General features: G+C 45.0%; 1 protein-coding gene across 1 annotated transcript in view; it reads right to left on the bottom strand.

Moving 5' to 3' along the window:
- PTPN11 (protein tyrosine phosphatase non-receptor type 11) overlaps positions 1–26,551 on the bottom strand; it is a 73,888-nt gene that overhangs the window by 15,198 nt on the left and 32,139 nt on the right. The window contains exons 5-11 of the mRNA XM_039868150.1: positions 14,460–14,556; positions 12,055–12,134; positions 11,769–11,927; positions 7,947–8,078; positions 3,900–4,054; positions 3,056–3,123; positions 2,376–2,527 (exon numbers count right to left, since the gene is read on the bottom strand). Coding sequence (XP_039724084.1) covers positions 2,376–2,527; positions 3,056–3,123; positions 3,900–4,054; positions 7,947–8,078; positions 11,769–11,927; positions 12,055–12,134; positions 14,460–14,556 — 843 coding nt within the window. The remainder of the gene's footprint in view (positions 1–2,375; positions 2,528–3,055; positions 3,124–3,899; positions 4,055–7,946; positions 8,079–11,768; positions 11,928–12,054; positions 12,135–14,459; positions 14,557–26,551) is intronic.

Below are 26,551 nucleotides of genomic sequence, written 5' to 3'. Positions count from 1 at the left end.
GTTTTATATCAATGTTAATTTCCTGATTTTGATATTTTTATTATGGTTATATAAGATAATATCCTTATTTCTAAGAAATACACATCAGAGAATTTAGAGGCAAAGGGGCAATAATGCAACCTACAAACATTTCATTAAAAAATTGTATATGGAAAGAGAAAGAAGGAAGGGGCGAGAGAGAGACTGGGGGAAATATGAATGAATAATAAAGTAAGTGTATTAAAATGTTAACAGGAAAGCTGGGTGAAGGGAATTCCACATGCCGTTTTTTGCAAATAAAAAAAAATTAATACTATAAATGGAAGTTAACAAAAAAATCTACTTTCAAGTAAATGGCAGTGAGAACCATCTATAAAAACTTGAGAATTTTCTCAATCTTGCTTTATTTGCATTTTCCCCTGAATTCCCACCTCCGGTTCTGCATTTCCTCCTGCCCCGTGCTGTCTTATTTCTCTACTTCCTTCCCCCGCTGCTCTCCACCCATAACTCATTTTCTCTTTTTCGTTTATCCTTCTTTGCAAATTCTTTCACTCCCACCGTTCTTACCTCTTCACGATTTTGGAAATGACTATATTTCAATATGATCAATTACCACGAATGAGTTTTCTTCTTAATTGTAAAATCGGATGGGTTCAATGTTTTTAAGTCTGCCTTTAACCTTTGGCCAATTGAAAGTATTTCTTTATCATGAAGTCAGGTAGCAAGTTCCTACGCTGAATCAAACAATATAATGCAGAAAACTACATATTATAAGGATCCCATTTTTAAAAATAAATAATCTAAGCCTATATAATTTTTTTAAAACACCAAGACATGCTGGCACCAAAAAAGTATTGGCTGAATGCACAGAATGAATGGATGCAGGAATGCTTTCGTGCACGCATCTAAGCTCTCGTGCACGCATCTAAGCTTTCGTGGGGCGGGATTACCAGGGACATTCAGTTTCTATATTCTATATTCCATAATACTTAAATGATTAGAGACTATGTTTTGCTTTTGTCTACCCTCACCCCCCACAAAAATAAAGGGTAGTAAAAAAAGGGTTTTTTTTTAAGTTCCTAAATCCAAATTATAACCTCAGATTTAGGGTCACAGAGACCATATATGGTAATGAGATCTGAAGTGCTATAAAAGCTGGAAGGGGAAGTCTCCAAATTCTCCAAAACAAGGATAAAACCCAAAGCTCTGAATGAAATAAGAGCTTTTCCCCAGCTTTTCTCAGCAAGACTACACTACATGCTTCAAGATTCCCAATTTCCAATTCGTACCAGTGTGCCGCAGCCTTCTCTCTGTATTTATCGGGAGTCCTTTAAATATTCCTGCCCCAAATTACATATAACTAGAAGACAAATATATGATGGCCTATAGTAACCATCTAAACATTTCATAGCACTTACAATAACACAAAATCAGATTTAAAGCACGAAAAGTTCAAAACCTGTAGCTCGTTGGTTTTTTGACCTTACATTTCTATACAAACACTGTTTCTGAAGATGATTTTGTACAATGAAACTATCCAGTGAGTGTGCTTGTGTGGACTGAGAACCTACTAACTAACCAACTGGCTAAGCAAGTTTTGTGATAACATGGCTGCTGTTCTGCTAGGCTTAGAAATCTTTCGATTAGGTGGCAGGTCCCATTTTGAGAAGATTTTAGTTCCATTTTGAGAAGCTGAGCTCTCTGGAAGGCAATAAACAGAGTAAAGCAGGCAAATATCACAGATGTGTAGGCACTACCCCATCTGCAGCATAGAGTTGGGGCCGGGGTGGGGGAGGGGAAGGAGATAAGCGCAGCTCCCCAAAAGAGCAGTCTCCTCATTTCCCTCATCTCAGCTTATTCCTAATTAACTCCGCTTTGTGTCTGTTATGAATAGCTTCAAATGGAAATGCTCCAACTCCACGTTCTTCTTCATTCTGCATGCTTATTAAAACTGAAATTTCACTGTTTCCAACTAGACTAAATTGGTGGTTCAAACCACTGTGTGCTATTAAGAGTGAAGCATTCATTTAAGAGATGAAATCAGGATAAATATGGCCTGGATCAAAACTGGAACTGGCTGGAAACTTCGAGGCTTTGAGTTCTAAGCACGCTGTGCGAGCCTGGGAAACTCCTACCCTTTCTACGTGGCAGCTCTCCAATCTGTCAGGTCAGGATGACAGCATGGTGCCCTCCCGCCCGAGCTCCTCCAGACTGAAAACTCAGATCGGTGAAGTAGGGAACGCTTTTCAGAGACGCCCTTACTGGCTGGGACCTCATTTTCCATTCCCGAATAGTCAGTCGCCTCTCAGAACCTGCCCCGATCGAAAGGAGAGCATCTGCAAGCCGCTCAGAACAGAAAGCGAGAACCCATGTGCCAGTCCGTCCAGGCTCGGTACCTGCTCTTCTTCAATTCTACGCTGTAGTGTTTCGATATAATGCTGGACGGCCATATAGATGAATCGGTACTGTGCTTCTGTCTGGACCATCCCTGACCTCTGAGACCGCACCATCTGAATTGTTTTGGGAACGTCGATGTCACAGTCAACGCCTACAAAGCAAGTACCACGAAGCATCAGGAGAACTGCAGAGCCGCAGTAAAGTGGCTTAATGTACAATTTGTAGCAGACTCAGATAAAACAAATTTATTCTTTAATGTTCTCACCAAATATGCTCCAACGGCTACAGCACAGGCCTTCTGACTGAAAACCAGTGATCCCAGAAGATTAAAGTATCAGCAGTCAGGATCCCCTTACTCCCCAACAACACCACCCCATTCCATCAGCAAGGATTAGGTGGCTGGGTAGAGACCCCACAACGTCGTCAACAAAAGGCCACAGCAGTGGGATCGACAAACCCTAGGCTTCATTGTATGCCAAAAGCTCAAATAGCATCACTTCTGTTCTCGGGCAAATGGGCTGAAAGTTGAAGTCTTCAGCCCAGATTTTTGTGAAAAATTTTTAACATTCAAATTTCCATCCCCGGGCTATTTTTACCAGCACTTTCCTTCCATGTACTAAAAACAAGAACTGTAGCTTCTTGCCCCCGCACCCCCACCCCCGCCCCCCTGATGACCTACCTTTCTCTCTGATGATGTCAATAAGGATATCGATCACAATAAATGTCCCTGTCCGGCCAATTCCAGCACTGTGGGCAGAAGGACAAAAAGCAATGACATCAGAGCCATTCATGGGGGTTTTATACTCAAAACCAGCTATTCATTTTAACAGAACCAGTGTCTGCTCTTGGCAGTATTTTTAAGATTGTCTATTTATATTTGAAAATATATTTGCTAAGAGGACTTTAGAGTCAGTCCAACCTGCACTTAGAGCCCAGCTTGCCCAGCACAATGTGCCCGAGGCATGTCTCTTAACCTCTCTGACTCTTGGTTTCCCCGTCTGTGAAACGGGGATAACAGTACATACTTTACAGGGATGGTATGAGGATTAAGTGTGAATCATGAAAAAGCCCGGGCTCACACACGAAAAAGGCTGGTAAAGAATAAGTAGTTTCATACACATCTACTTGCCCAACATATGAATGAGATTTAGGAAACTAAACTTTCCCCAGTATAAAATCGTGAAGCCCAAACTTAGACACCCAACCCCTGCAAACTGGGGTGGAGGCCATGAGCATAGCTTCCAGAAGCCTAGGTGGGGACTGGTCCAAATCATTTGAAGCAAACAAGTGTATTATCAGGGGCAAAAATATATCTCATTTCTGTGGTATAAAGAATAAAATCGCAATCAAAGAGATGGACCCTAAATTACTATACAAAAATGTCTCTAAATGCAGTTTATCCATGCTTCAAATAAGATTAAATTTTCCCCACAGTTAAAGAGGTGGGGGTGGGTAGATAAAAAGAAGCCCTGGGCCTAGGAGACCCCAGGGCTGTGGCCTAGAGAGAAGGGAGGGGCTGTCACCTGCAGTGAACCACCACAGGCCCCGCGTCCACGATGCTCTCCTGCTTATGGTGGACTTCCTCCAGGAAGTCCAGCACGCCCCCGGGGTCACTGGGCACTCCGTGGTCCGGCCAGGTCCGAAAGTGGTATTGCCAGACCGTTCTCTCCGTATTCCCCTGGAGTAGAGCCAAGAAAAACCAGAAAAGAATTAAATAAATCAAGGAGTTGAGGCCTTGCCCAATTTCGAGCTTTCTCAGAGCCTACGTGAGCCGAAGGCACTGGCTGGCACAGAAGCTGCTCACGCTCCATCTGAAGGTCCCCCTCGGACTTTCCCAGATCACTTCTCCTTTTGGACCTGACTGGGCAATCCTGGAGGCAACTCTCTGCCTCTGTCACCAAACCCAGATGTCTAGTGTGGCAATCTGTTCTTCAAGAGACGCCGACCTGAAATCGGCCCTCTGAATCACCAGCGGCCGGCGATGGCGCGGATCCTCTTCGTCCACGTGTAGCTCAGCTCAGGAGACACAGGGCTGTCCTCCCACCAACAACAGGCTGTCCCTCATATCGCTCGTTCCTCTTCGCCCTTCGGTACCCAAACCTCCTCCCCACCCCCAGCCACACACTTTTATTCTAATATCATATTTTAAACTCCAGTTGAGTGCAACGTAGATGAGAAGACAGGCTTTGCAGCCAGATGGCTGGATTGAGGCCCAAATCCCAGCACACACTCACTGTGGCGCCTGGACATCCTAGGCCTCAAATTCCTCTTCTGCAAATGGGAATAATAATCCCTCACTATTAATACCATTGTGAGGATTAAACAAGAGCAACTAAACACACGGCCGCTGCTCAGCAGATGAGGGGAGACTCAGCGCACTGGCACATCTCAGGGGAGTGATCACTGATGAAGGTCAACAGTGGTCCCAAGACCACAGAAGACCCCACGTTCTGGGACTACCCAGGTTAGGTCATGGAGCAGCACTATTCGTTGCTACATCTTCTTATATATCTGGAGACAGTCTAAGCTAAGCGACATTTTTAAAGGAGATTTTTTAAAAAGGAGACAGTAATTAGACTAGTGTCCCCTACCAATGACCTTCAGGCCAGCCAAGGACTCTGAACCACAATTAAGATTTTTTTTTCTTGAATTATGTGCTTTTAGTTTGCTGGAAAAGATTTTTCTGGGTGTTACCAGTGAGCTAAAATCCAAGGGGTGACACAGTCACAGAAGACAGTCAGGGAATGAGACCCAGCCGCCCCTGTGTACCCACGCTCCTTCTCCTCGGTAAACGGTCACTGAGGCCTCGGCCCCAGCTCCTCCTCCGCAGGCATTTAGGAGGCTTAAATGAGATTATGTGATAGCGCTTTAGAAAAAGGGTAACTTGTTATACAAAAAGCAGATAATATGAGACCATCAATTCGGAAGAAATGATTGGTCCCATATCGGCAACTATATCAGAGGGTACAAAACAGAAACCCAAACGCTGACATTTCCCATTCTTGCTACTCAAAAATCTCTGATAACGAGGAGATGGGTAGTTTATCACTACAACTGAAGAAAACCCTATCTAGAATCTTTGTCCAATGTCTTCTTAATCTCTCTTGCATTTCTGCTTGACAGCTATGATTTTTTCTAGCTCCCTTCACAGTCTCTGCAATAGATTGAACCTCTTGCCTCTCCCCACTGTCATCAGAACTGAACCCCGCTGACATCTCAAGCTCCAGCATCCTACCCGGGCCCACGCCGTGCAGGCTTCCTGCTCTCTTCCGTCCCCACTACCCACAACCGCCACCTCAGGGAGCTCACCAGACGCTGAGCCCCTCCTCCACGCACCACCGGCCTCCTCCCGCCCTCGCTCCCCCTCATACCTCATCCGGCTGAGGATTCCGTCCTGACATTTGTTCTCCATCACCTACTTCCGATCCCTCCACCCGCTCTCCATGCACTGCACCCGGGCGAAGACCCCAGGCCTGGAAGACCCCAACCACCCGCTTCCTGTTTCATACCGAAGGAACAAAGTAGAGCGTCCATGCAGAAAATGCACACAGCCAAGCGATGGGAGTGTCCCTAAATATTCGTGTTCACCACCTCAGATGGGCACTCAGCTCCGCCCAGAAACTTGATGGATTTCTTGCTTTTTCTACATAATTACTATTTCATACTTTTCCCCACTTTCCTCCACTATTTTGTCTCTTCTTAGAGTCCTCAAATGTCAATTGATGGCCTTTCCGTGTGTCTGATAGAGTTCATAAAGAAAATCCATTTCGGTTCCCCTACCTGTATCTGTGGCCACCTTCTCCTTTGTCCCTCCTGTTGCCACAGAAGAACTAGCCCTCCACTGATCAAAACCAATCCATCCACGATGCTCTGGATCCCACCTCCCCTCCTCGTCCAGCCTCCATCCTGCATCCCCTCCCTGGCATCTTTGCTTTGATGTCTCAAAGGCATCTCAAACTTTGCTTCACATGTCCGGGAGGTTATTCTTCGTCCTCCCTCTTTCCTCAGATCCGTGCCACCCACCCCGCTTCTCAAGCTAGAAAACTGCAGTCCTCAACCCCACCGTCACCCCTCCTTTGTGCCATCAACGAACCTTCCCCCGCCAGCCTGCCTGCTCTCCACAGTCACTCAAGCTCCTCTTTCTATGTTCCCTATTCCCCGCCTCTCTACCGTTTTCACCTCCGCAGAATTCCAATCCCAGCCCCACTCACTGTCTCGTACACCTTCCAGCTATCCTGACCTCTGCTTCAGGCTCAAAACCCTCAGATGGCTTTCGCTCCTCCTCCTCCGACGGCCACACTAGCCCCCGCCGCCCCACTGTCATCATCCCCAGGCAACTCGCGCATCCACCACTTCTCTTCCAGTTTATTCTGGCATTTTAACATAATATTCATTTCCAAAGGAAGGAATAAAAAGTAAAACAAAACAAATGAGAGTAAAAAAAAAACCTGCCTGAGTCTCTGGGATACGTGGAAAGGAGATCATCAGACCCAGGGGCCTCTGAACAGGCCTCCCAGTCACTAGGGTCACCCCATCCCAACCCCCACACTCCCGCCCCCAGGGCTGTCAGACATGTTCCTAGCACATGGCTCTGCACGTGTGTTCACCTGGCACAAGAACCATCATAGGTTCCATACTGACCAATGAATAAAGTTCACATCTCTTAACAGGATAGTTAAGACGCTTCCTGACTTGGTCCCAAACTCAAGATTCATCACTGGCCTTTGTTCCCCGTAAATCCCACTTGCCCACAGTTTGCACTTCAGCACCTCCATGTGGGATGTCGCCTCTCCACCGTCTTCCCCCACGGAACCCCCATCCTTAAGGCCCAACCTCTCCTGAGACCATGTCCCCAATGCTCCAGCTGAAAGGAAGCCTGTGTCTGCTCTGGAGCATAGGTACTTGTATATGTGGCTTTTTGCTGCTATGTAATTGTAATTCCTTGAGGACAAAGGCTATTTCATTCATCTTTGTGTCCCCAAAAGACCTGGAATAAGTAAGCCCTTCTCTAACGATGAAATTAAATAAATCCAAATCTAACCCTGCTTTGTAAAGTGAGTCACTCCAGGGACAAATCTGAATTACATACACTTAACATCTGACACCACAGAATTAGATCTCTAGATAAGCCTCAGGGCCTTTGCACTTGCTGCTCCCTCTGCTTGAGATTCTCTTCTTCTGACATTCTGGATGCCTGGCTCCAGAGTGCCTCAGCTCAAGTGACACTCCCTCAGAGAGGCCCTCCGTGTTTACTCCATCTCAATACCCAGTCGCTCTCTAATATACTATCCTGTGGCCCTCACAGCACAATCAGAAGCTTCGCTGGTCATCTACTTTTTAACCTTCCGTCTCCCTAGGCTCGGTGAGGGCAGAGGCTGTACCTGTCTTGTCTACAAGGTACCAGCAGTGCCTCAACTGTACGTGGCACATAGAAGGCACCTTATTAATGGCTACTAAATCAGGAAGTGAACGAATGCATGAATGCATGCTAAATGAGCAACTGCATGACCCTGCGTTACTGCCTACCATGAACAGTTACCAAAGTCTCTAAAATACGACAATATACTTACTTGTCCGACCTTGGAAAGTTTAAGTTCTCTTAACGTATAGTCATGAGCGGCACTTTCTTTGACGTTCCTAACGCGCATGACGCCGTATTCTTTTAGAGCGTACTCGTCGGGCCAGTATTTGACACATTTACTCTGGAAAGGATCAGAGGAAAGACAATTAATCTCTGTGAACTCTGACCTAAAAGCCTAAAGCAGCAGAAGGCGAACGTTCAAGTCTTGCTTAATGAGCACTAACATGGACTACGGCCAACCTAGTATTTAACTGTTGGATTTTCAAAGAAATAGAAAGAAGAGCTTGAATAAGAAAAGCAGGTGCTTGGAGAACGAGGGAGAAGAGGGATGACAACGGCGCCTTGCAGAGTGACCCGATCCAAGACACAGGTCAAAGGTGAGAAATGCTTGTTTATCTCTCTCTAAAGAATCGAAGATGCAAAGGGAGGGACTGGCCAGTTGGAGGGTGCTGTCTAGCAGCTACTGATTTCTGAATTCTAGAGATCTGCCAGTCGCTCCGCAGGGAAGGCGAGCAGGGACTCTGGAGGTGGACGGGCCGCCCAACGAGCCAGACGATCTGGTTCATTTCCGCCCCCCGCACCTTATCTAACCCAACTGTGAATACCTCCAGCACAGAAAGGCAGCCGAAGGGGTTTTAAACCAGCCGCTTTTTCTATATCCAGATCCATTTGATACCTACTTCACACGTGACCTTCACTTAACTAGGTGCCTGGGAATGCCAAGCCCGCAAGAGCAGGCGGATGGAAAAATACAGCACCAAGAAAATCATTCTTGCTGTCAAAGAGGAAGATATTCCAGTCAATGAGAGAGGGGTCTATATATTTGTGATGTGTCCTGGGCAAAGAATGATTTTGTATTTTGGAGGTTTTTTTCTGGGCGTGGTCACCTACATCACATACTTTCTGCAACCGAGACACAAAAACCAGCAAGAGAAATCTTCCTTGTATGTGAGAAATTCAGTTACAAAACTAGAAATAAAAAAGCAGCTGCAGACTATCCCCGCGATCAATGATTAATTGAATGAAAAGAAAAACATGGTAGGAGGAAAGTCCAACAGAACGATTTAATAGATGGTGTGACTTTTTTGCTTGGCACAGTTTGGGGGCTTTTATTTATTATTATTTTGAATTCAGCTTTCCCTCCAGTTTTTGCAAATCCAAATGCCTCTGTGACTCCTTTGATACCATTTCCCCACCCCCCTGAAAAAAACGCTTTTAATATTAATTGTACTCAATGCTGTTACTGGCTGATCAATTCTGAGAACTGCTACAGCTTAAGAGAACACAAAATTAAATCACAACTCTGAAAACATTTTAGCTGACTTTAAACATCTGCAAACTACTGCAGCCTGCCTCCGACTTTTTCCAAAGTCTAAATGAAAACCTTGACAAACAAATTCTAAAAGGTCAGAGCTAATACTCTGGCTTTTAAATCTAAGCCCAGGAATCAAAGAGAATCCAGAGTCTGGCTTTCCTTCTGTGCAGCGGGAGGGTACTGAGGGAGCAGGGTGTCAGAAAGGCCTGAGGAGAGAATAAAAGCCCATCGTGTCATCCTCTCCACCCATCAAACGAAGAAGATGATGGGAAAGCAGGCACAGACCGGGATGAGGAAGTGAGGGGTGACGCCGGAGTGATTCGGCCCAACGTCTGTCCTCTGAAGTGACACGAGCACCCTCTCTTCACAGCCCCCAAGAACTCAGAGAGCAGGTGGCCTCCGATAACTACAATCAGGCAACACGCAGGACAGAGGGTTCAGTCTTCCTTTCCATACTTAGGGAAGGTGACACTCACCTGACGTAGAAATTATGAAGACATCTTAACGTGTCCATTAATTCAAGGACAACTGATGTTACTGCAGACATATACTGCAGGAAGTCTTTGATTCGCAATGGCCAGATCGGGCCTCAAAGGTATTCAGAAGTGTACCAACTAGTAGTACAATGACAAAAATCTCATAAAATCAGAATGCCTTTCACAACTGATATGAAAATCATTTGGAGGGCTAAAATTCAAAATCACCCGTCTGCCTTAGATTTAAATGATACGCATGACCGCTACATTCCATGCGATTTTTAGATGAATCAATTAAAGTACATTTAAAAAGAACTTTGACTGGGACACAAACAAAAAACACCTAACTTTTCCATGTAACAAAACCCAAGTACATGGGCTCACTTTGGGACAACACATAGAATTACCACTTAATGAGATTGGTCTGCTTCTCTATCAGTGTGGGATGTTACGATTTTTAGAAACTGAAGTGTCGTGAATAATGTGGGGAGATGGGTACATGGCACACTCTGCTGGGGGGAGTGTATACTGGGACAATCACTATGGAAGGCAGGTGGGCAGAACTTACTTAAATTTACAACACGCACATGCTACAACCTAGCAATTCTTGAAGTCTAACCTAGAGAAATACTTGCCACATACACACAAAAGCAAGAAGACTATTTACTTCAGCACTGTTTATAAAGGCAAAAACTGAAATACTTAAGTGCCCAATGCATAAATTGGTTAAATAAACTATAATACATCCATCCATACCATGGAATATCAATCAATTACTAAAAAGAATGAGATAGGCCAATATGTACTAACAGTCGGAGTTAGAACATAATTAATGGGTGAGAAAACCCCACAATGCACACACAATTAAGTTACTGTATAAAAGAACTTTTTTATACAGTATTTTCCAGAAAATAGTGCTATATGCTTCTACAAGTATATATGTAAGTAAATATATGTATATACGTAAATGTAGGTATGTGAGGTCCACGGTAATGCCTATAATACATGAACGTATGCAAATACCAAGAAAATAGTGTAGAATAACACAAATCAGACTGATAACAGGGTTTATGTTGGAGGAGGATAGTAAAATGGGTGGGTGAGGGATGGTGACAAATACAATTTTAACTGTGATGTGTCTGAATATTTATAAACATACTGTTTAGATAATTCAAATTAATTTTCAAATGCTTAAAAGTCATGGTAAATATAGTTTATATGTCCAATGAAATAAGCGTTTATTTATTAGTGCCCTAATCACCTGAAAGTAACAGACAGGCCTTCTAACACTCCTTTTTGACCACTGCTTTTGCATTCAATACGATAACAGGGCTGGATTTACTGTCTCACCTTAAACAAATAAAGAAACTAGAAAAATGACATGATATATATAACAAGATTAGTGCCAAGGACATTAAAACAATTATAAATATATTCCATATGTTCAAAAGGTACAAGAAATGATGCACTTGTGAAAAAGAGAAAAAAATATTAAAAATACTCAAATAAAACTTCTAGAGATGAAAAGGACAATGTCTGCTACGAAAAAAAAAAACAACACAATGAATAAGACTAACAGCAGATTATATGCTGCAGAAGAAAAGATTAACCTAAAGACATATAGCAAAAGAAACTATCCAAAAGGAATATGAAGGGAAAAACAACTGAAAAAAATGAACAAAGCCTCAGCTAACTCTAGGATAACTTAAAACAGCCCAATACACATGTCACTGTTATCCTAAGGTGTGGGGAGGGGGGGAGGTAGATATTTGAAGAAATACTAAATATAATTCAAATTTGAAAAAAAACTGTAAATCCACAGATCCAAGAAGCTCAACGATCTCTGAACAGAAGAAACAAGGAAAACTACACCAAGACACAGCACAATCAGATCTGTCTACTTCTTTTATGCCAGAGGGTCAGTTAGAGTAAGCTTAATTTGCTTACCCAGTTCTTAATATGGTCAACTTGATGTGTCCATTATTTTAAAAATATTTTCTCAGAAGAGGATGTAGCATACCTTTCCTCTCTCCACTTCTTTCGTTGTCATGACAATCACTCGGGAGTTCTCTTGAAACACCATCCGCCAAAAGTCATTCACCGTATTTTGCAGACAGCCTTGTGTGGCAATATAACTCTTTTTGGGCTTGGAATTGTTGCATTTGGTTTCAAATTCAGGCTAGAAATTTAGGAAGAAAATCCTTCAAACAACTGAAAGTTGCTTTTCAGGACACAAGGAATGATTTAAAATACAAAAATAGGTTCGCCGTGTACAGTCAGAAAACGCGGTGAAAAGCTAAGTTTACCATGATAATATTTGCATTGATGTAATCTGAAACAGGCTCACTGGGATCACCGTCGTGCAGAACAACCCTGGTGTGATCAACTGGAAGGAAAAGAGACCAAGTCAGAAAGATATTCAGATCTCTTCAGGACGAATCAGTTCAAACCAGTTAATCCTCAACTTTGTCCAAATTCTATTCATTTAATGATAAAGCCACATAAAACATTAGATCTGAAATAAGTACAACAATAATCTAAATACTACATGATGCCTCATAATGCTTTCTCTAAGAAGAAAGCATTTCCTGGTTTTGATAATATACTATGTCACTTTCCTGGTTTTGATAATATACTATGGATATATTAGGATATTTTCATTGGGAGAAGCTGGGTAAAGGGTACATATTTTTTAACTTCTTATGAATCTAAAATTATTCAAAACAAAAGTTTTTTGTTTTTTTTTTAAGGAAGGGTAAAGTACAGACAAATGACATGATGTCTAAGATTTGCTTCAAAATAATTTGGAGAGAGAAGAGAAGTAGATCAGAGCATAGATGAAACAAGACTGGGCATAAATTGACAATTGGAGCTGGGAGATGGGTACGTGTGCATTCTTTATACTATTCTGTTTCCTTCTGAATACATTTGAAACTTTCCATAATAAAAAGGATTTTGTTTAAATGAAGCAGAATGATATAAAACACCTAAAAGGCAAGATTCTGATAGTATCGACTGACCAAATTCTGCACATTAGCAGCATACCAATCTGAGTGCTCTAAGCCATATATTTTACAATGGGAATTAGTAATACAGTTGTATGTCTTGATAAAATAACATTCTTTTGCCTCAGACTCCCCATCTTTAAAGAAATAAGATGTGCATGAGAGGATATGTCTGATTGGGATCTTTAAGGGAGGAAGGACGATCACATTGTTTAGAAACTGCATGCTACTGTTCCCTGCACCCTCTCCTACCTCCCTACATCTTACTAATGAGCACCATTAAACGAGCAGAAATGAAAACTTCAACATAAAAAGGATGAGGCTTCTCCAAAGTCATTAGGGCCGTGCTGCGGCTCAAACTGATCTCTGCAAATTCTTCATTGCCCTTTCTCGGTATTATAAATGCCTCCACTTTCCCCTGTCCTCACCTACACACATTACAAATAATCCACATGGATGTGACATACAGAAACGCCATGTATGTGTGCATACGCATACAGAAAGAGAAAACTATGCTACGCACACATACGCACACAAATAGGTTTACGCTATCTGACAAAGTGGCTTTGACCTGATAAGACATTAGAGCAATGCTCTCCAAATTTGATCATGCACCCCAATAAGCTTTAATAATAAAGTTTTTGAACATTGAAATATATACTTTTTTTTTTTTGCCTATTTTTAAGTTAGGTCAATTCTTTATGCAGGCACTGCCATTAATCTATACAGAAATTTAATTTTTTCTTTTCCTTTATTTTTAATTAAAGGATATAAGTCAAGGGAAGTTCTAAATGTTCCTTCCGTCCCCTGCCGTGGCTTACCGGCACAGCCCACTCTGGAGACCCGTGCAGTACAGCACGGTGCTAAGGACAGTGGCTTTGGGGGCTCTAGCACCAGTTCTCCCACCTACTCCTACTGCGACCTTAATAAAATGGCCTATAAAATGGGGATAGTAATAACAACTGCTTCGCATGCATGTGGTATGGACTGAGATATGGGTTCAGAACGTCTGGCACAGTCAGTCCGCAGGAGAGGAAAGCTAGAACTGCCGTTTAGTGCCATTTCTCTGATCCTCGTCTAAGGCCCACATCCTTCTGGGTCTCTTTTTCCCCACGGTCAACTTGGGCTCTACCTGGCAGTATTTGGGTGTGAAAGGAGGTACTGCTTCATCACAAGACTCTCTTTTGAGAAAAATGTGGTTATGGACCCAAATCTCCGGTCATTCAAGCTCAGAGCATCACAGAGCGGAACAGGCGGAAGAGCCCGCAGAAGAAGCTTGTCTGTTCCCCAGATGAAGGGACAGAGTCTCAGAAGGAGGTGTGCCTTTTCCAAGACCCATAGGCCACGTAGTGCAGAGCAAGGACACAAGCCTGGGCCCCCTGTGACTCCTGGTGTGGCCTGACACTGGGAGATGGCAAGCCTTAAGATTATCCCTCTTAGGCAGACAAAATTAATTAGCAGAAGGAAACAACCACACTTAAAACCTCCTAGGGGCAATTTTACTCAGTAATCAACATTGCAGGAACTCGGTGATTGAGGCCATCAGTTTCCACCACAGTTGATTACTTTAGAAACTGCTCACAATTAAAAGAGGTTATGGCCTCAGATCTAGTGACAAGGGCACATGCCCTCAAGAAAAGTAACAGGGACCCTAAGAATCACAATTACCAAGAGTGACTGTTACTGAGCAGAATATTAGTACTTACAGGGCAGGATGTTTTTATATCTATTTTTGTTTTTATTTTCTTGCCTCTGACCCTCTTTTCGGCTGTAGAGAAGTTTGCACTCCTGCTGTTGTAGTGTCTAGAGAGAAACAAAAGGAAAATATCATCATGTGTCAAAACCTTCCCAAAAAAATCCTGGCTCGGCATTTCTGCTTTAAGAAGTTTATCGTAGGAAATAGTCAGTCACAGTCGTGTGCAATGGCTCCAAGGATGTTCATCTTAACTGTACCAACAGTGGCAAAAATATCAAAAATGACATAAATGTCCAACAGGGAAGGGCTGACTAGCATTACTGCCTGCTCCCACAATAGAATGTTCTGCAGCCATTTAAAAGATGTTCTAGGAGGATATTTCATGCCTTGGAAAGATGACCAGAATAACCGCTAAGTGAAAAGATCAAACTTCCCAAACAGCGGTGTGACATAAGCCATGCACCTGCACTCGCCTGTGTATATAAGAAATGGCAGAGGATATACATCGAAAAAGTAATGGGGATTTTTTTTTTCAGGGTAGTGGAATTATAAAGGTCTTCTTCTTCTTCTCTCTTTTTTTTTAATCAATGGGGGGAGCTTACATTTTCTACAATGAATAAATATTTATAAAAAGAGAAACCTTTAAAATTAATAATTATTAAAAACGAAAGCCAGGGGAGGATGAAGAAGGTAAAGGAGATCAAACAGATGGTGAAGGAAGGAAGCCAGACTTAGGTGGTAAACGTACAATAAAGTATACAGACGTATTATGAAGAGGAACACCTGAAATATATGTCATTACCCAACCTTACCCCGATTAATTTAATTTTAAAAAAAGAATAAAAGCCAGCAGGTAGCGGTGTGCAGTATACAAATAAAGATGGGATGCATGGCCTTGAGGCGTTTATGATCTGCCTCCTTTTCCCATTGTTTAATTCGGACCAAGCCATATGTCATTTCTCAAATTTAGGTACCAGAGGACGATAAAGTGGTTTGGACGCCAGTGGCCTGTGGGCACGCAAGCTTTGCTAGGAAGGCTTTAAAGTCCTCCTATGCCACAAAACCATGTTAGTGCCACAGGTGGCCAGCCGGCATCTACACAGATCCCCGTGCCTCCATCATGGTGTCCCCAGCCAGAGTGAGGAAGAGACATCGGGCTCCTGAAGCGAGTGGCCAGAAAGGACACCTCCACAGGGAAAGGAGGCGGGGAAGCCCGTCAGGCAAAGCAGAGACTAAACCAGGAGGCCACAGCAGGACTGGCCCCAACGGAAGAGGGGACGTGGGGAAGTGGCGAGAAGGACCGGCTGTGGAAACAGACAGGAAGGAGGACAAGCCAGGCTGAAGCATTTTCAAAGGGTAGGTTTCATTTTCAAAATTACACAAAAAAAAAAACGCCTCTTCAAGGGACCATTAGCTTCAAACAAGCCTAATCTGTAACGGGAAATCACACATGGGCAAATCAAGAAAGTGAAAGGCAGACTAAAAATGTGTGTGTGTGTGTGTGTGTGTGTTATTCTACAAGGAGTGACAGAGTCAGTATGTCATAACATAGCTGCTCTGTTATATTTCCATTCCATTTATCTGAATATCACAGACAGATATGAAAGTCAGGATTTTAAATTACTATTTGACTCTCGGTTTCAAAACGCAGCATTAGGCCTTGACACACAGCTAATAACAAAAGTGTTTAGCTAGCTGAAACCTGGGCAGAAATAAAACTCTGAGAAACGGTCATTCAAAGTTTTTAAATGAGTGCTGATTAATGAAAGCCATTTTCTTTCTCTGAGTGAGCATTTCTTCTGAACTATGAGCCAGTCTTACCGAGCAATATTTGCTGTTAGGAAGAAGGTTCAGTCTTGATTTTTAGACATGATGGCAAGGTTCAAAAATAAGTTCAAACACTATGAAGTGACTCAATCACTTAAAATCAACCAAGTTAAGAAAAACAATGTCAACAAAAGCTACAATTGGGGGGGGGGGGGGTAGGAAATTATCATTGGCTTTAGGAGATAATTAGCTTCTCGGTTCCAAAACAAACTGGGCAGCAGTAAAGCAAGGGTGTTCGCTTAAACAAACTTTGCAGCCTTCACCTGAGGAGGGCACACGGCCAGGACGATCCCTGCGAAAGCCACATTTCATCCAGGCCCTTCGTTTAATCAACTTTTAATTTCTCCCTCTGCCGTCAAGATCAAGTCTAAGCTTTTCAACAACTCATGAGGCCTTTTCTTCTCTGAGCTCAGGGAGGCCCGCCTCTAATATCAGCTTCTGTTTCACCAAGTCACTCTCCTGCCTGTGCCTCAGTTTCCCCAAGTGTAAAGTGAGGATAATCCTAATTACCTACCTCAGAGTACCAGTGTAAGACCTTAATGTAAAGTGCAAACTCCTGCCTGAAATACAAGGAAGCCGGTGAGGAGAGGCTGGCTGTCGCTATTAGATTACTACTGGTCCTGGAGCTCTATGCCCAGCTGCTGCACGTGTGGTCTGCGGACCAGCAGGACCAGCAGCATCGCCTGGGAACCATTTAGAAACAGTCTCAGGTCCTTCCCCAGATCTGCTAATCACAACCTGCACTTCAACGAGATTTCCACATGATTCAAGCGCACGTTAAAGTTCTGAGACGTACGGTCTATACTCCAGACATACCAAGATATACGTGAGGGCCCTGGATTCACCTGGCATGTTTAGGCTTTCATGCTCTCATACTTGCTATGCCTCGCCTAGAACTCCCTTTTTCTGCCTTGAGCACCTATGCGTAGTGATGTTTATTCTTTAAGACCTACCTCAAGTACTTCCTCCTCCGGGAGGCTTTCCTGACCCACTGGGCAGTGAGGAGCATGACTTCCTGTGCCACACAATCATCACTTAGCAGCTGTCTGCAGAACCTCCATTGCTGGGAAAATTTCCCTAGGTGTACCGGAACCCACCTCCAGAGGACGGGGCCGACAGAGGAAAGACTCCGGAATTAAAACATGTATTAAGGGAACTTAAGGACAGAACAGAGTCTTGAGAGGCAGCAAGCTGGTGGATCGCCCCACAGAAGGGGACGGGGCGGAGCCTTGAGATACATATAGAGCCACCAGGAACACAGGTGGCCTATGGCCAAGTGGACTGTGCTTGTTAAGAGCTGTATATTGCAAGGCGGTAAACAACTTAATGGCCCTACTTATCCATGTAAGAACACACCTTTGAGGTGATAGGGGCCCACCCCTCAGGCAGTCATTGAGAGCAACCTGCTTCTTAAGATGGCATCAGTCACATCAAGCACGAAAAACCATTTTGCCTAACGCCCCCCATGAGTACATCTGTCACACTGAATCCTGCTTATGTCTTCCCAATCTGTATCCTCTACTCCAGAACAGGGACCACCATGCTATGCCTACAACTAGCGAGCACCAGGCACAGAGAGGACACTCAAAACGTGTTTGCTGAATAAGCAAATAAAGAAAAGGAGGGAGAGAGGAGATTCGCAAACCCAGATCGTAACCGCTGATGGTCTCGGCACTGCAGGCCCCACACTAAGAGTCAGTCCCATTCCGACACTGCTGACCTGGACTTCGACAAAAAGGAAAAACCACTGTAGGCAAAATACCAGGCCACTTCCCAATCTTTAGTCATTTGAAAAGCATCTTCAGAATGCTTTGCCGTCTTGGCACACCACATCTTATATCGGTTGTTTTCTTAAATTCATCTCTTCTTTTTCCCCTTCTTAAAATGCATTTCAAAAAGAAACTTCCTATCACTAGCACATATGACAATCAGTACCATTTGCCATGTACAGAAGGTAACCAGAAAAAATAAATATAATAAAAACAAAACATTATCAAATTCTATCCGAGGCTTTGAAAAAAAAGGGACAATGGTAGATGTTAGAGGTAGGTGTTAAAGACATGTTAGTACTATACTGAGATTTTGGGTTAAAAAGAGAAAAATTTTCTCATTCGCTAACTCAATCTTACTGTGTAATGGAGTACCACCAAAAATCATCTCACATTATGAAGAAACATCTAGCGAGACAAAATTCAGAGTTCCAGGCCAGGAAAATCCTCATTGATACCCATGGCACGTCAGCTGGACCATCTACCCAGGTCAGCCAGGAGCTTCCATCATCCTGCATTTAAGTTCCTAATCATTTCTTCCATGAGGATTGGGGTATGAACAGCACAGGAGTCGAGACAGGCCTTTGAGCCTTGGAGTCTTCCAGAAAGGACAGGCGCAGAGCCTCTGTGTCCCAGGCACGGGCAGGTGCTAACTGCCTGGGGCTGGCAGCTGTCACCGATTAATAATAACCAACAGCATGCCTGTCCCCTCAGCTCCTTCCTCGGTGTCATTAGCCCTTTCTCCTCTGTGCCTGGGGCACGAGTTGCTGAACGCATTTCATTTCCCGCAGTGGAAGGCTGCCATCCACCTAGAGTGAATCTGAAAATAAGAAGGACTCAGAAGTTGTGACTTTCCATGCTCTACCCACAGAGGCTCCCCAACTGCACCCGAGATGAGCAGCCACCAGCCGCTAAGGGCGCTTCCTCTCCAGCACCAGGCTGAAGGATGGAAGAGGCAGAAGACTGTCCAGCAAGCCCTGCCCCCAGGAGGTTACAGTCCTTTCTCGGTTTATCTTCCACAGCCTCACTCTCACCAGAAGTCCCTGGGGCACCAAAAGCTGCAAATGACCTGTCAAGCTGAATGTCACTGTGACTCCATCAATGATAAGGCTGGGACAGGCAGCAAAAAGGATTATGTAAAGCTGGGACACAGGCTGCAAGATATCCTCGTTTTCCCAAGAAATACTGCCCAAGGGTTTGCACCAAACGGAAGAGCGCTCAGAAGGGGTCAGAGGCTGCTTACAGTCACCTCAGTGCACGGAAGGAGAGCCAGAGCCAAAGGGGTTGGATCAAACCATTAAACCTGAAAGGCATCAAGAGAAAGTCAATCCCCGATCCACAATGTACCTTGAAGAGTGCCCAGCAGCACGAACGACTGCGGATGGGACAAGTGTTCGTGTGTACAATCATCCCTTCCATTCACCGCCAGTGGACACCCCTGCTCCCCACCTCAGACCCCCGCCAGCCGCAATGCCAGTAGCGGTGTCCCCAGTCATTGTGATGACCAAGAGAGACCCCACAAAGCTTCCAAACCCTGACTGAAAACCAACGGACCGTCACGAATGCACGTGGAGGAACAGGATCAAGGAGAGACTGGCAGACGGCAAACAAACCGGCAGAGCCAGGCACCCCACGCACCACGACAAGGGCCCAATGCCCACTTCGCCTGTGCACCAGGCTCTGAGCAACAGGCACAAATCACTGCGGGAAAAAAAAAGAAACACCACTGACCAGTAAGGCCAGACGAAGCTGGAGTTATTTTACTCTTTAAAAACAAGGCTATGAGGGCGTATACAGCAGGTGGGGTGGGGGAGGGGTGGAGACGGAGGAAACAAGTTTGCCGAAATGTGGGCAACAGGAGGCTCATCACACTATTTTCTCTACTTTTGGGTGTCTGAAAACTTCAATAATAAAAGGTTTTTATACGCAAATTAGTAATAAATAACAACGTAAAAGCTCTTGCTGACTCTCCCCGCACCCAGCCAGGCTGTGGCCTCCTGAAGGTGAGAAAGGGGGCGGGTGGGGGGCGGGGGAGGCTGTCATACAGATGGCCCCTCTGGTTTGGATGCTGTGAATAATTATTAAGACGGTGGTAACTGCCCGGGCAGGCTGCAAACCAGGCCCTCTGCCCGTTCTGAATCAACTTCTGTTTGCCTTCGGCACGTGAGGCACACTGCCACCACTCACTCAGCCGGGGGACACCGCCACCGCTCACTCCGTCCTCTGTGTTGCAAACTCTGTGGTGTGAGCGGGCACCGCAGGTGGGTGACAGCCCCCACTTCCTGGTGCCACGCTGCACGGCCTGTCACCATCTCTCCGCGGTGGGCTTTGGGCAGCTCGCCAGGTCCACAGCACCATCCAAGAAGGAAGAGCAACTGGAGACTCTCGTCACTGGAGAAGGTCCCAACCGATCGACAAGCACTTACAAAGTGCCATGAGGGGCAAAACCCTCCCAAGACTCAGTCTCTGCCCCGTGCCTGCTGTCGGCCAGGTCACCTCCTTCCTCCCACGAGGTAGAGTATAAGCAGAGGCGTAAGTGAAAAGGCACAGCCCCTGGAGAACAGGTTCTGACTCAGGAGACAGCAGCGAACGGGACAAGCCAAGTCTGTCATTAAGTGTGAGGTTAATTATGCGGTATGGGATTCAGGGAGTGAGACCTATGAAAACTAACTGTAGCAGGTTTCTGGAAGGAGCAGATGAAGAACTGAAATGGGTATGAGTGAGAAAAGACATCCCGGCAAGCTAAGGAACGTAAGCAAAGGTGGCTAAGGGGCCAGTCAGTGGGAGGGTGAGGGCGACAGGCCGGCGGGTCTGGAAGCCGTGCGTCACCGAGGTGGGCGGTCGGGTTGGAGGGGGAGAGTCAGGAAAACGGCCCAGGGCCTTGGGAGCTGGCAGATGATCCTCAAGAGATGAGTGAAAAGAAACAAACGCGGTATCAGAAGTCCCAGAAGTTCAGACCACAACCAACCATTTGCCAGTCGCATCCTTAAGGACACTTTTTTTGACAAGAGGACACTCATTTCTTCTGGGCTTAGTTTCTTAGTCTTCAAAATGAAAATACTATGTGTTTAGTAGGAAAGAGGGAGCCACTGAAGGTTTCTGAGCAGAAGAGGGACAGGAGAAATGCTGAGAGCAGATGAGCATGAAGGGTGAGTGAAGAGTCAAAGGCAGAGAGGTAAATGGCACTTTGTATCTTCTGGGATGAGGAGAGCCGGCAGCCCTGGCATCAGGCAAAACTCCTGGCTCAGCCGCGGCCCACCTGGGTGGCCCTGGGCAGGTGCCTGGATCTCTCAGAGTGTCCAGGATTACTCCACCTGCTTCACAAGGCCCAGCGGGTGCAATGAGATGGCTTCCCTAATTCAGGAGAAAGCACCAAGTAGACAATAAAGGCTAGGCTCCTTCCTTCCTCTGAGACCAGGAAGACATTATATAAGAAAAATCAACAGGGCTTACTGAATGGCAAGGGATGGGGGAAGAGGAGAGAGATGAGTTAGGGTACGCTCTGAGGATTCCAGCCTGCAGGGCCAAAGAATGAGCAGTACGACCACCAGAGACAGAGACATAAAAAGGGACGTTTAGTTTGAAGGGGAAAATAACAGGTCCTGTTTTGAATGTCCGAGTTTGAAGAGATATGACAGCCAAGAAGAAATGTGGAAGGCACAGTTCAAAAGGCAAAACCAGAGATGGAAGCGACATAAACTCAGGAGTAATCGGGGTAGCACGAGATGGGAATGCTCCCCAAGGAAGAGCAGATTTAAAGGAAGATGAGCAGATGGCCCAGACCACATCTTGGAGAAACCCCCGGAGTTCTTAGCTGGTTGGGAGAAGAAAAGGAAACAAACAGCAAGAGAGGCACAAGGGAGGGGAAGAAGGAATATACTGCGCATGTGCTGCCACAGGCCAGAGGAACCAAGAAAACTGTGGGGATGAGGGGCTGGACCGCTGTCCCAAGAGCAGCACAAGAGAGAAAGGGGCTGGAGAAAAGACTATCTGGATTACAATAAGTAAGCCATTAGTGTCTTCTCAAAGTGTTGCTTCGGTATATGGGGGAAGTCACATTCCAAGGTTAAAGAAAGAAGGAGCTAAGAAGAAATAGAGGCCACAGCGCACCACCCCCCACCCCCCATGAGGAAGACAGAAGGACGATGGCAGGCGCAGTAAGCAGCAAGGTCATTTACGGGCAAAGGAAAAAGGCGAAGCAGAGATGTTAAAGCACCTGAAAGCACCTTCGCTTCTTAAATTCTCTGTAAAGATGTCAAGCAGCTCCAGCAAATAAAAACTGTTCTAAAGAGGAAAGCGTGACACCAGAGGGGCAAAGAACGAGAGAGGGGAGGGGGAAAGGGGGAAGGGAGGGGAGGAAGAGAGAGGCAGACTGAGACTGAAAGAGAAACAGCCCAAAGGAAACAAAGGAAGTTGTCCAGAACGGAGCTTTTGGAAGCAACTGGAAGAGCTCAGGCCTAGATGGAAAATCCTGGCTACAGCTCCCGCCAGCCATCCAGGAGCGCTTTACAGCACGGGGCTGGAGCCCTGGATGGGGACTGTTGTCCAATGTGGCACTGCTTAGTCACCGAGGGGAAGATTTCCGCTAGAGATCACCAGCAAGAATTATTATTCTAGACACAGCTTTGGGGTACAGTTAAAGTCTTGTTTCCATAAAACCTAACCATCTCGAAGTAGAATTTATAGCTCCACTGAGCAGGATGCAATCACTTCAAAGAAATCAAAACTGGACTGTGGGCTCAAAGGCAGGCACCAGCTCCTCCTGGAGACACGACGGTTGGCAGGGCCGCTGGCGGAATCAGGACATCTGTGTAGCTGTCAGGGAAATGACTGTAACGCCGGTGCAAACTGAAAACAGCCTCAGACCGTGGCAGAGGAGAATGGGTTGCGTAATGGAAGAAGGCTGAGCTTTAAAAACAAATGCAATTGCCCAGGAAAACAAGCTTTAAAGTGCTAGGGAAAAATAACCCTAGTTAATAAGGTGCTATGTTGTATGTGTGTGTGTGTGTGTGTGTGTGTGTGTGTGTGCGTGTGTGTTAATCACAAACAGAAGGTTTAAAACTAAAATCTTTCTGAAATTTACCACTGTGACCCTGAATTAGATCCTCTTGGACAAGTGTGTAAAGGGATCTCGAAAACTAAAATGTGCACCTGCCAATCCTCAAATGGGCTCCAGATGAAAACAAAATGGATGGGAGTAGGGAAACATCTCCAGGCAAAGCCTGAAACATCTCTCCATCTTTTAGCATCGGAAAGCTGTTCTCTCTTGAAATATACACAAAGGGTCTGAGTCTAGTACAATTCTCACTATTGAAAGCAGCTCAGATTCAACACCCAACATAAATTCTTATTTTGTGCCCTCTGTGTGCCAGGCTTTCTGGATACCGGGGCTTTGGTGAACGAAACAGGACTACTCGTCTTTGTGGGCCCCATACAGCACTCCGAGTGATTTTCTTAGGTGATATGCACACAGCAGATATAAAATAGCTGGATCAAGGTGTGTCTGTCTCTTTATTTGTTCACCATCAGTTTTCATTTGAGTGAACCTCCCTTTATACCAATAGGCTTAATAATGTTATCTGCTTCTATGGAATCATATTACAAGAGAGAAACATTAAACTAATAACCACACAAATTATTCATGAATTCCAAGGATGGTTAGTACTATACAGGAATGGATTTGCTGCTATGCGCACATTTAACAGGAAGAACCGATCCTAGAATGGAGACAGGGATCAAGGAGGGATTCCCTGAAAAAATGATCCTGAGACGGGGTCTGAAGAGTGAAGAGATGCTAGCAAGGGAAAGAAGTGAGGAAGGAAGAACATTTTAGTGCTATCCCGCCTGTAACACCGTAGAATCAGCTGAAGAACCACATGCCAATTAGATGTCTAATAGGCAGTTCAACTTTAACATGTCCAGAATGAAAGCGAATCACCTGTTCTTCCCAGGCTTCCCCACCTAAGTAAATGGTAACTCCATCCTAGCAACTGCTCAAGCCAAAAACTTTCATCTTATCCTGGCCTCAAGTCTGTCTTACCACACAACCTGTCAACACTGCCTTCAAATACTGACAATTCTACCTTCGAAATATCTCGAGGACACAACCATCTCCACTGCAGCTGCCCAGGTTCAAGCCACCATCATTTCTCTGCTCGTATTGTTGCAATCAGCTGCCTCACTGTTCTCCCTGCTTCTATTTTCGCCCTTACAGACCGTCCCACGCGGCAGCCAGAGTGATCATGTCACTCCTGTGCTCGAAACTCTCTGTAGACTCTCCACTTCCTCCAAGTGAAAGCCAATGGCCTGACACTGGCCCAGAGTGCCCTGCATCATCTGAGCGGTCACCCCTCTCACCCACTCCCCTCCACCTGTACTGGCCTGTTTCCTGATCATGCCATATTCCCACTTCGGGGCCTTTGCATTCGCTGGTCCCTTTGCCTAGAAGGTTCTTACTGAGGTCAGCTGATGGCATGATCTGCAGAGAACGGTGACACTCCATCAGCGGCATACCCTTTTATCTTGCCCTATTTTATTTCCTCCAAAGCACTTATCGTCATTTCATGTATTGAATTATTTACCTGTTTCTTTGTTTACCATCTGTCTCTCTCAATTGACTATAGCTTCAAGGACAAACTTTGATTTGTTCTCTGCTATATCCCCAGAACCTAGAACAGAGACTCCAGCACACAGTCTGTGCTTAATAAATATCTGCTGAATGAATGAATGAATGAATGAATGACACCACCAGTATCTAGTGTTTGTGGTAGATATTTCCAGGACATTTGCCCAACTCCCCCTAATTCTCATCTCTCAGGACTATTTTTCCCCGAACAGGGTGGTCCATGCAGACGTATCTGTTCTATGTGATCATATCCTTGGCACTGCTCCTTGGACCAAAGGTAGATGGCATCTAAGCCCATGAGAATCTCTGAGATTTTGGTACAAAGACTAAGAGTTACTAGTTTCACTATCTAAAAGGGGCTAAAAGTAAGGTTTGTAAGTCAAGAAGCAGAGAAATCCGCTAGAAGAGAAGAAGGATGAAGCAGGTATGTGGAGAACAGGGTACTGGGAACAAGGCGGCGAGATGAAGGAGGAAGATGAAAGGAAAGAGTGGGGGCCAAGGGACCACAGGTGGCATCCTCGACTTGGGTCCTGCATTCAGACATGGTGTCCAGGCTCAGCCCACAGTGCCCCCTGGCAGCTCAGGCCTAAAGGACTCAAAAGGGAGGAGCAGGCACAGAGAGGAGGCAAATACCCTGTAATGCAGCCATGTAATGTGTACCTCGCCATGATGCGCAAGGGCTGAATCAGGTTTCAGGTAAGCTGCACCTCGCAGGCGCAAAATTACAGGATCATAATCTTTTTGACACTTGAGTGTCAGTCTCATTTTAGCAGAACTTTACTCCATTTCAACAGATCTAGAAATAATTATCTGAGCAGAGATATGCAGGAGATGCATGATGTTTACACAGATCAGAAATGGGCGATATCCAGGGGAAAACTGAAGATTGGGGATCACAATGTCTTGATCATACAACATATCTTAGAAGAAAATCATCAAGCTGAATTTATTTTAGGAGCAAAGGGGTAAAGAACCAGAGCTTCACAAGAGACTCTGTATTTTAAGATGCGTCAAAAGCAAAAGTAATTTATAAGTGTCTTCTGGGGAAACATACCTGAAGGACATACAGTTTTACAGATAACCAGGAGTTGGGCATACAGACAAATAATAACACAGCTGTCAGAGTCAGACCACCAGTGGCCTTGCCAATCAGAGCTCTGGTTCACCTTGAAGACCATCAGCATACACGGTAAGAAGGACCTGATGCCACGTTTATCACCTTCCATGAGACAGCTAAGGTACAGTCACTAAAATAGCAATGCCTTGCTGTTGTGGAAAAGACCTGTTTCAGAGGACTTAGATTACGATAAGTCTCTGCCTGCACATAGCTAATTCTTTCTATGATGGTTTGTTCTGTTCTCAGATTTATTCCCCTGATCCCAACCTTGAAGGGCAATTTTTTTTGATTGACTGGATTTGAGAAGCAGATACGTAAGAGATCTAGAAAGCAGGCTGTCCGCTGTTTAGATCTAGCTTCCATTTAAATGCAACGTTAAATCCTCGATTTCGAGCACGACCACCTATCACCTCAGCCCGACCTCTACGGAGACCCTGCAGGGTACAAATGTGACTTTATTTTTTTCATTTCCCCTACAAGCCAACTCAATCCACCACCCCCTCCTTTGCTGTTAATAATGTATAAAAGATGACCTGACTTTGAGATGTCACAGAGCGAAACCATCAGGTCAGTGTTTAGAATCAACTTTCTTTTTCCAGAAGGCTTGGCGTTCCTTCTGAGTTCAGATCTTGACTCCACCATTGGAAACGTGAAAACACCCCTACCGCCACCAGCTCTTCGGGAAGGTTTGAATTCCTCCCTGAGCATCGCCCTAGGTGAAGTTAGTGTCACTGCACCAGATACCCAACTCACTGCTGTATCTT

This window comes from Pteropus medius, unplaced genomic scaffold, assembly GCF_902729225.1.
Source record: "Pteropus medius unplaced genomic scaffold, Ma_sr-lr_union100, whole genome shotgun sequence".
In the NCBI taxonomy this organism is placed as follows: Eukaryota; Metazoa; Chordata; class Mammalia; order Chiroptera; family Pteropodidae; genus Pteropus; species Pteropus medius.
This window is presented reverse-complemented; position numbering and strand designations above follow the sequence as displayed.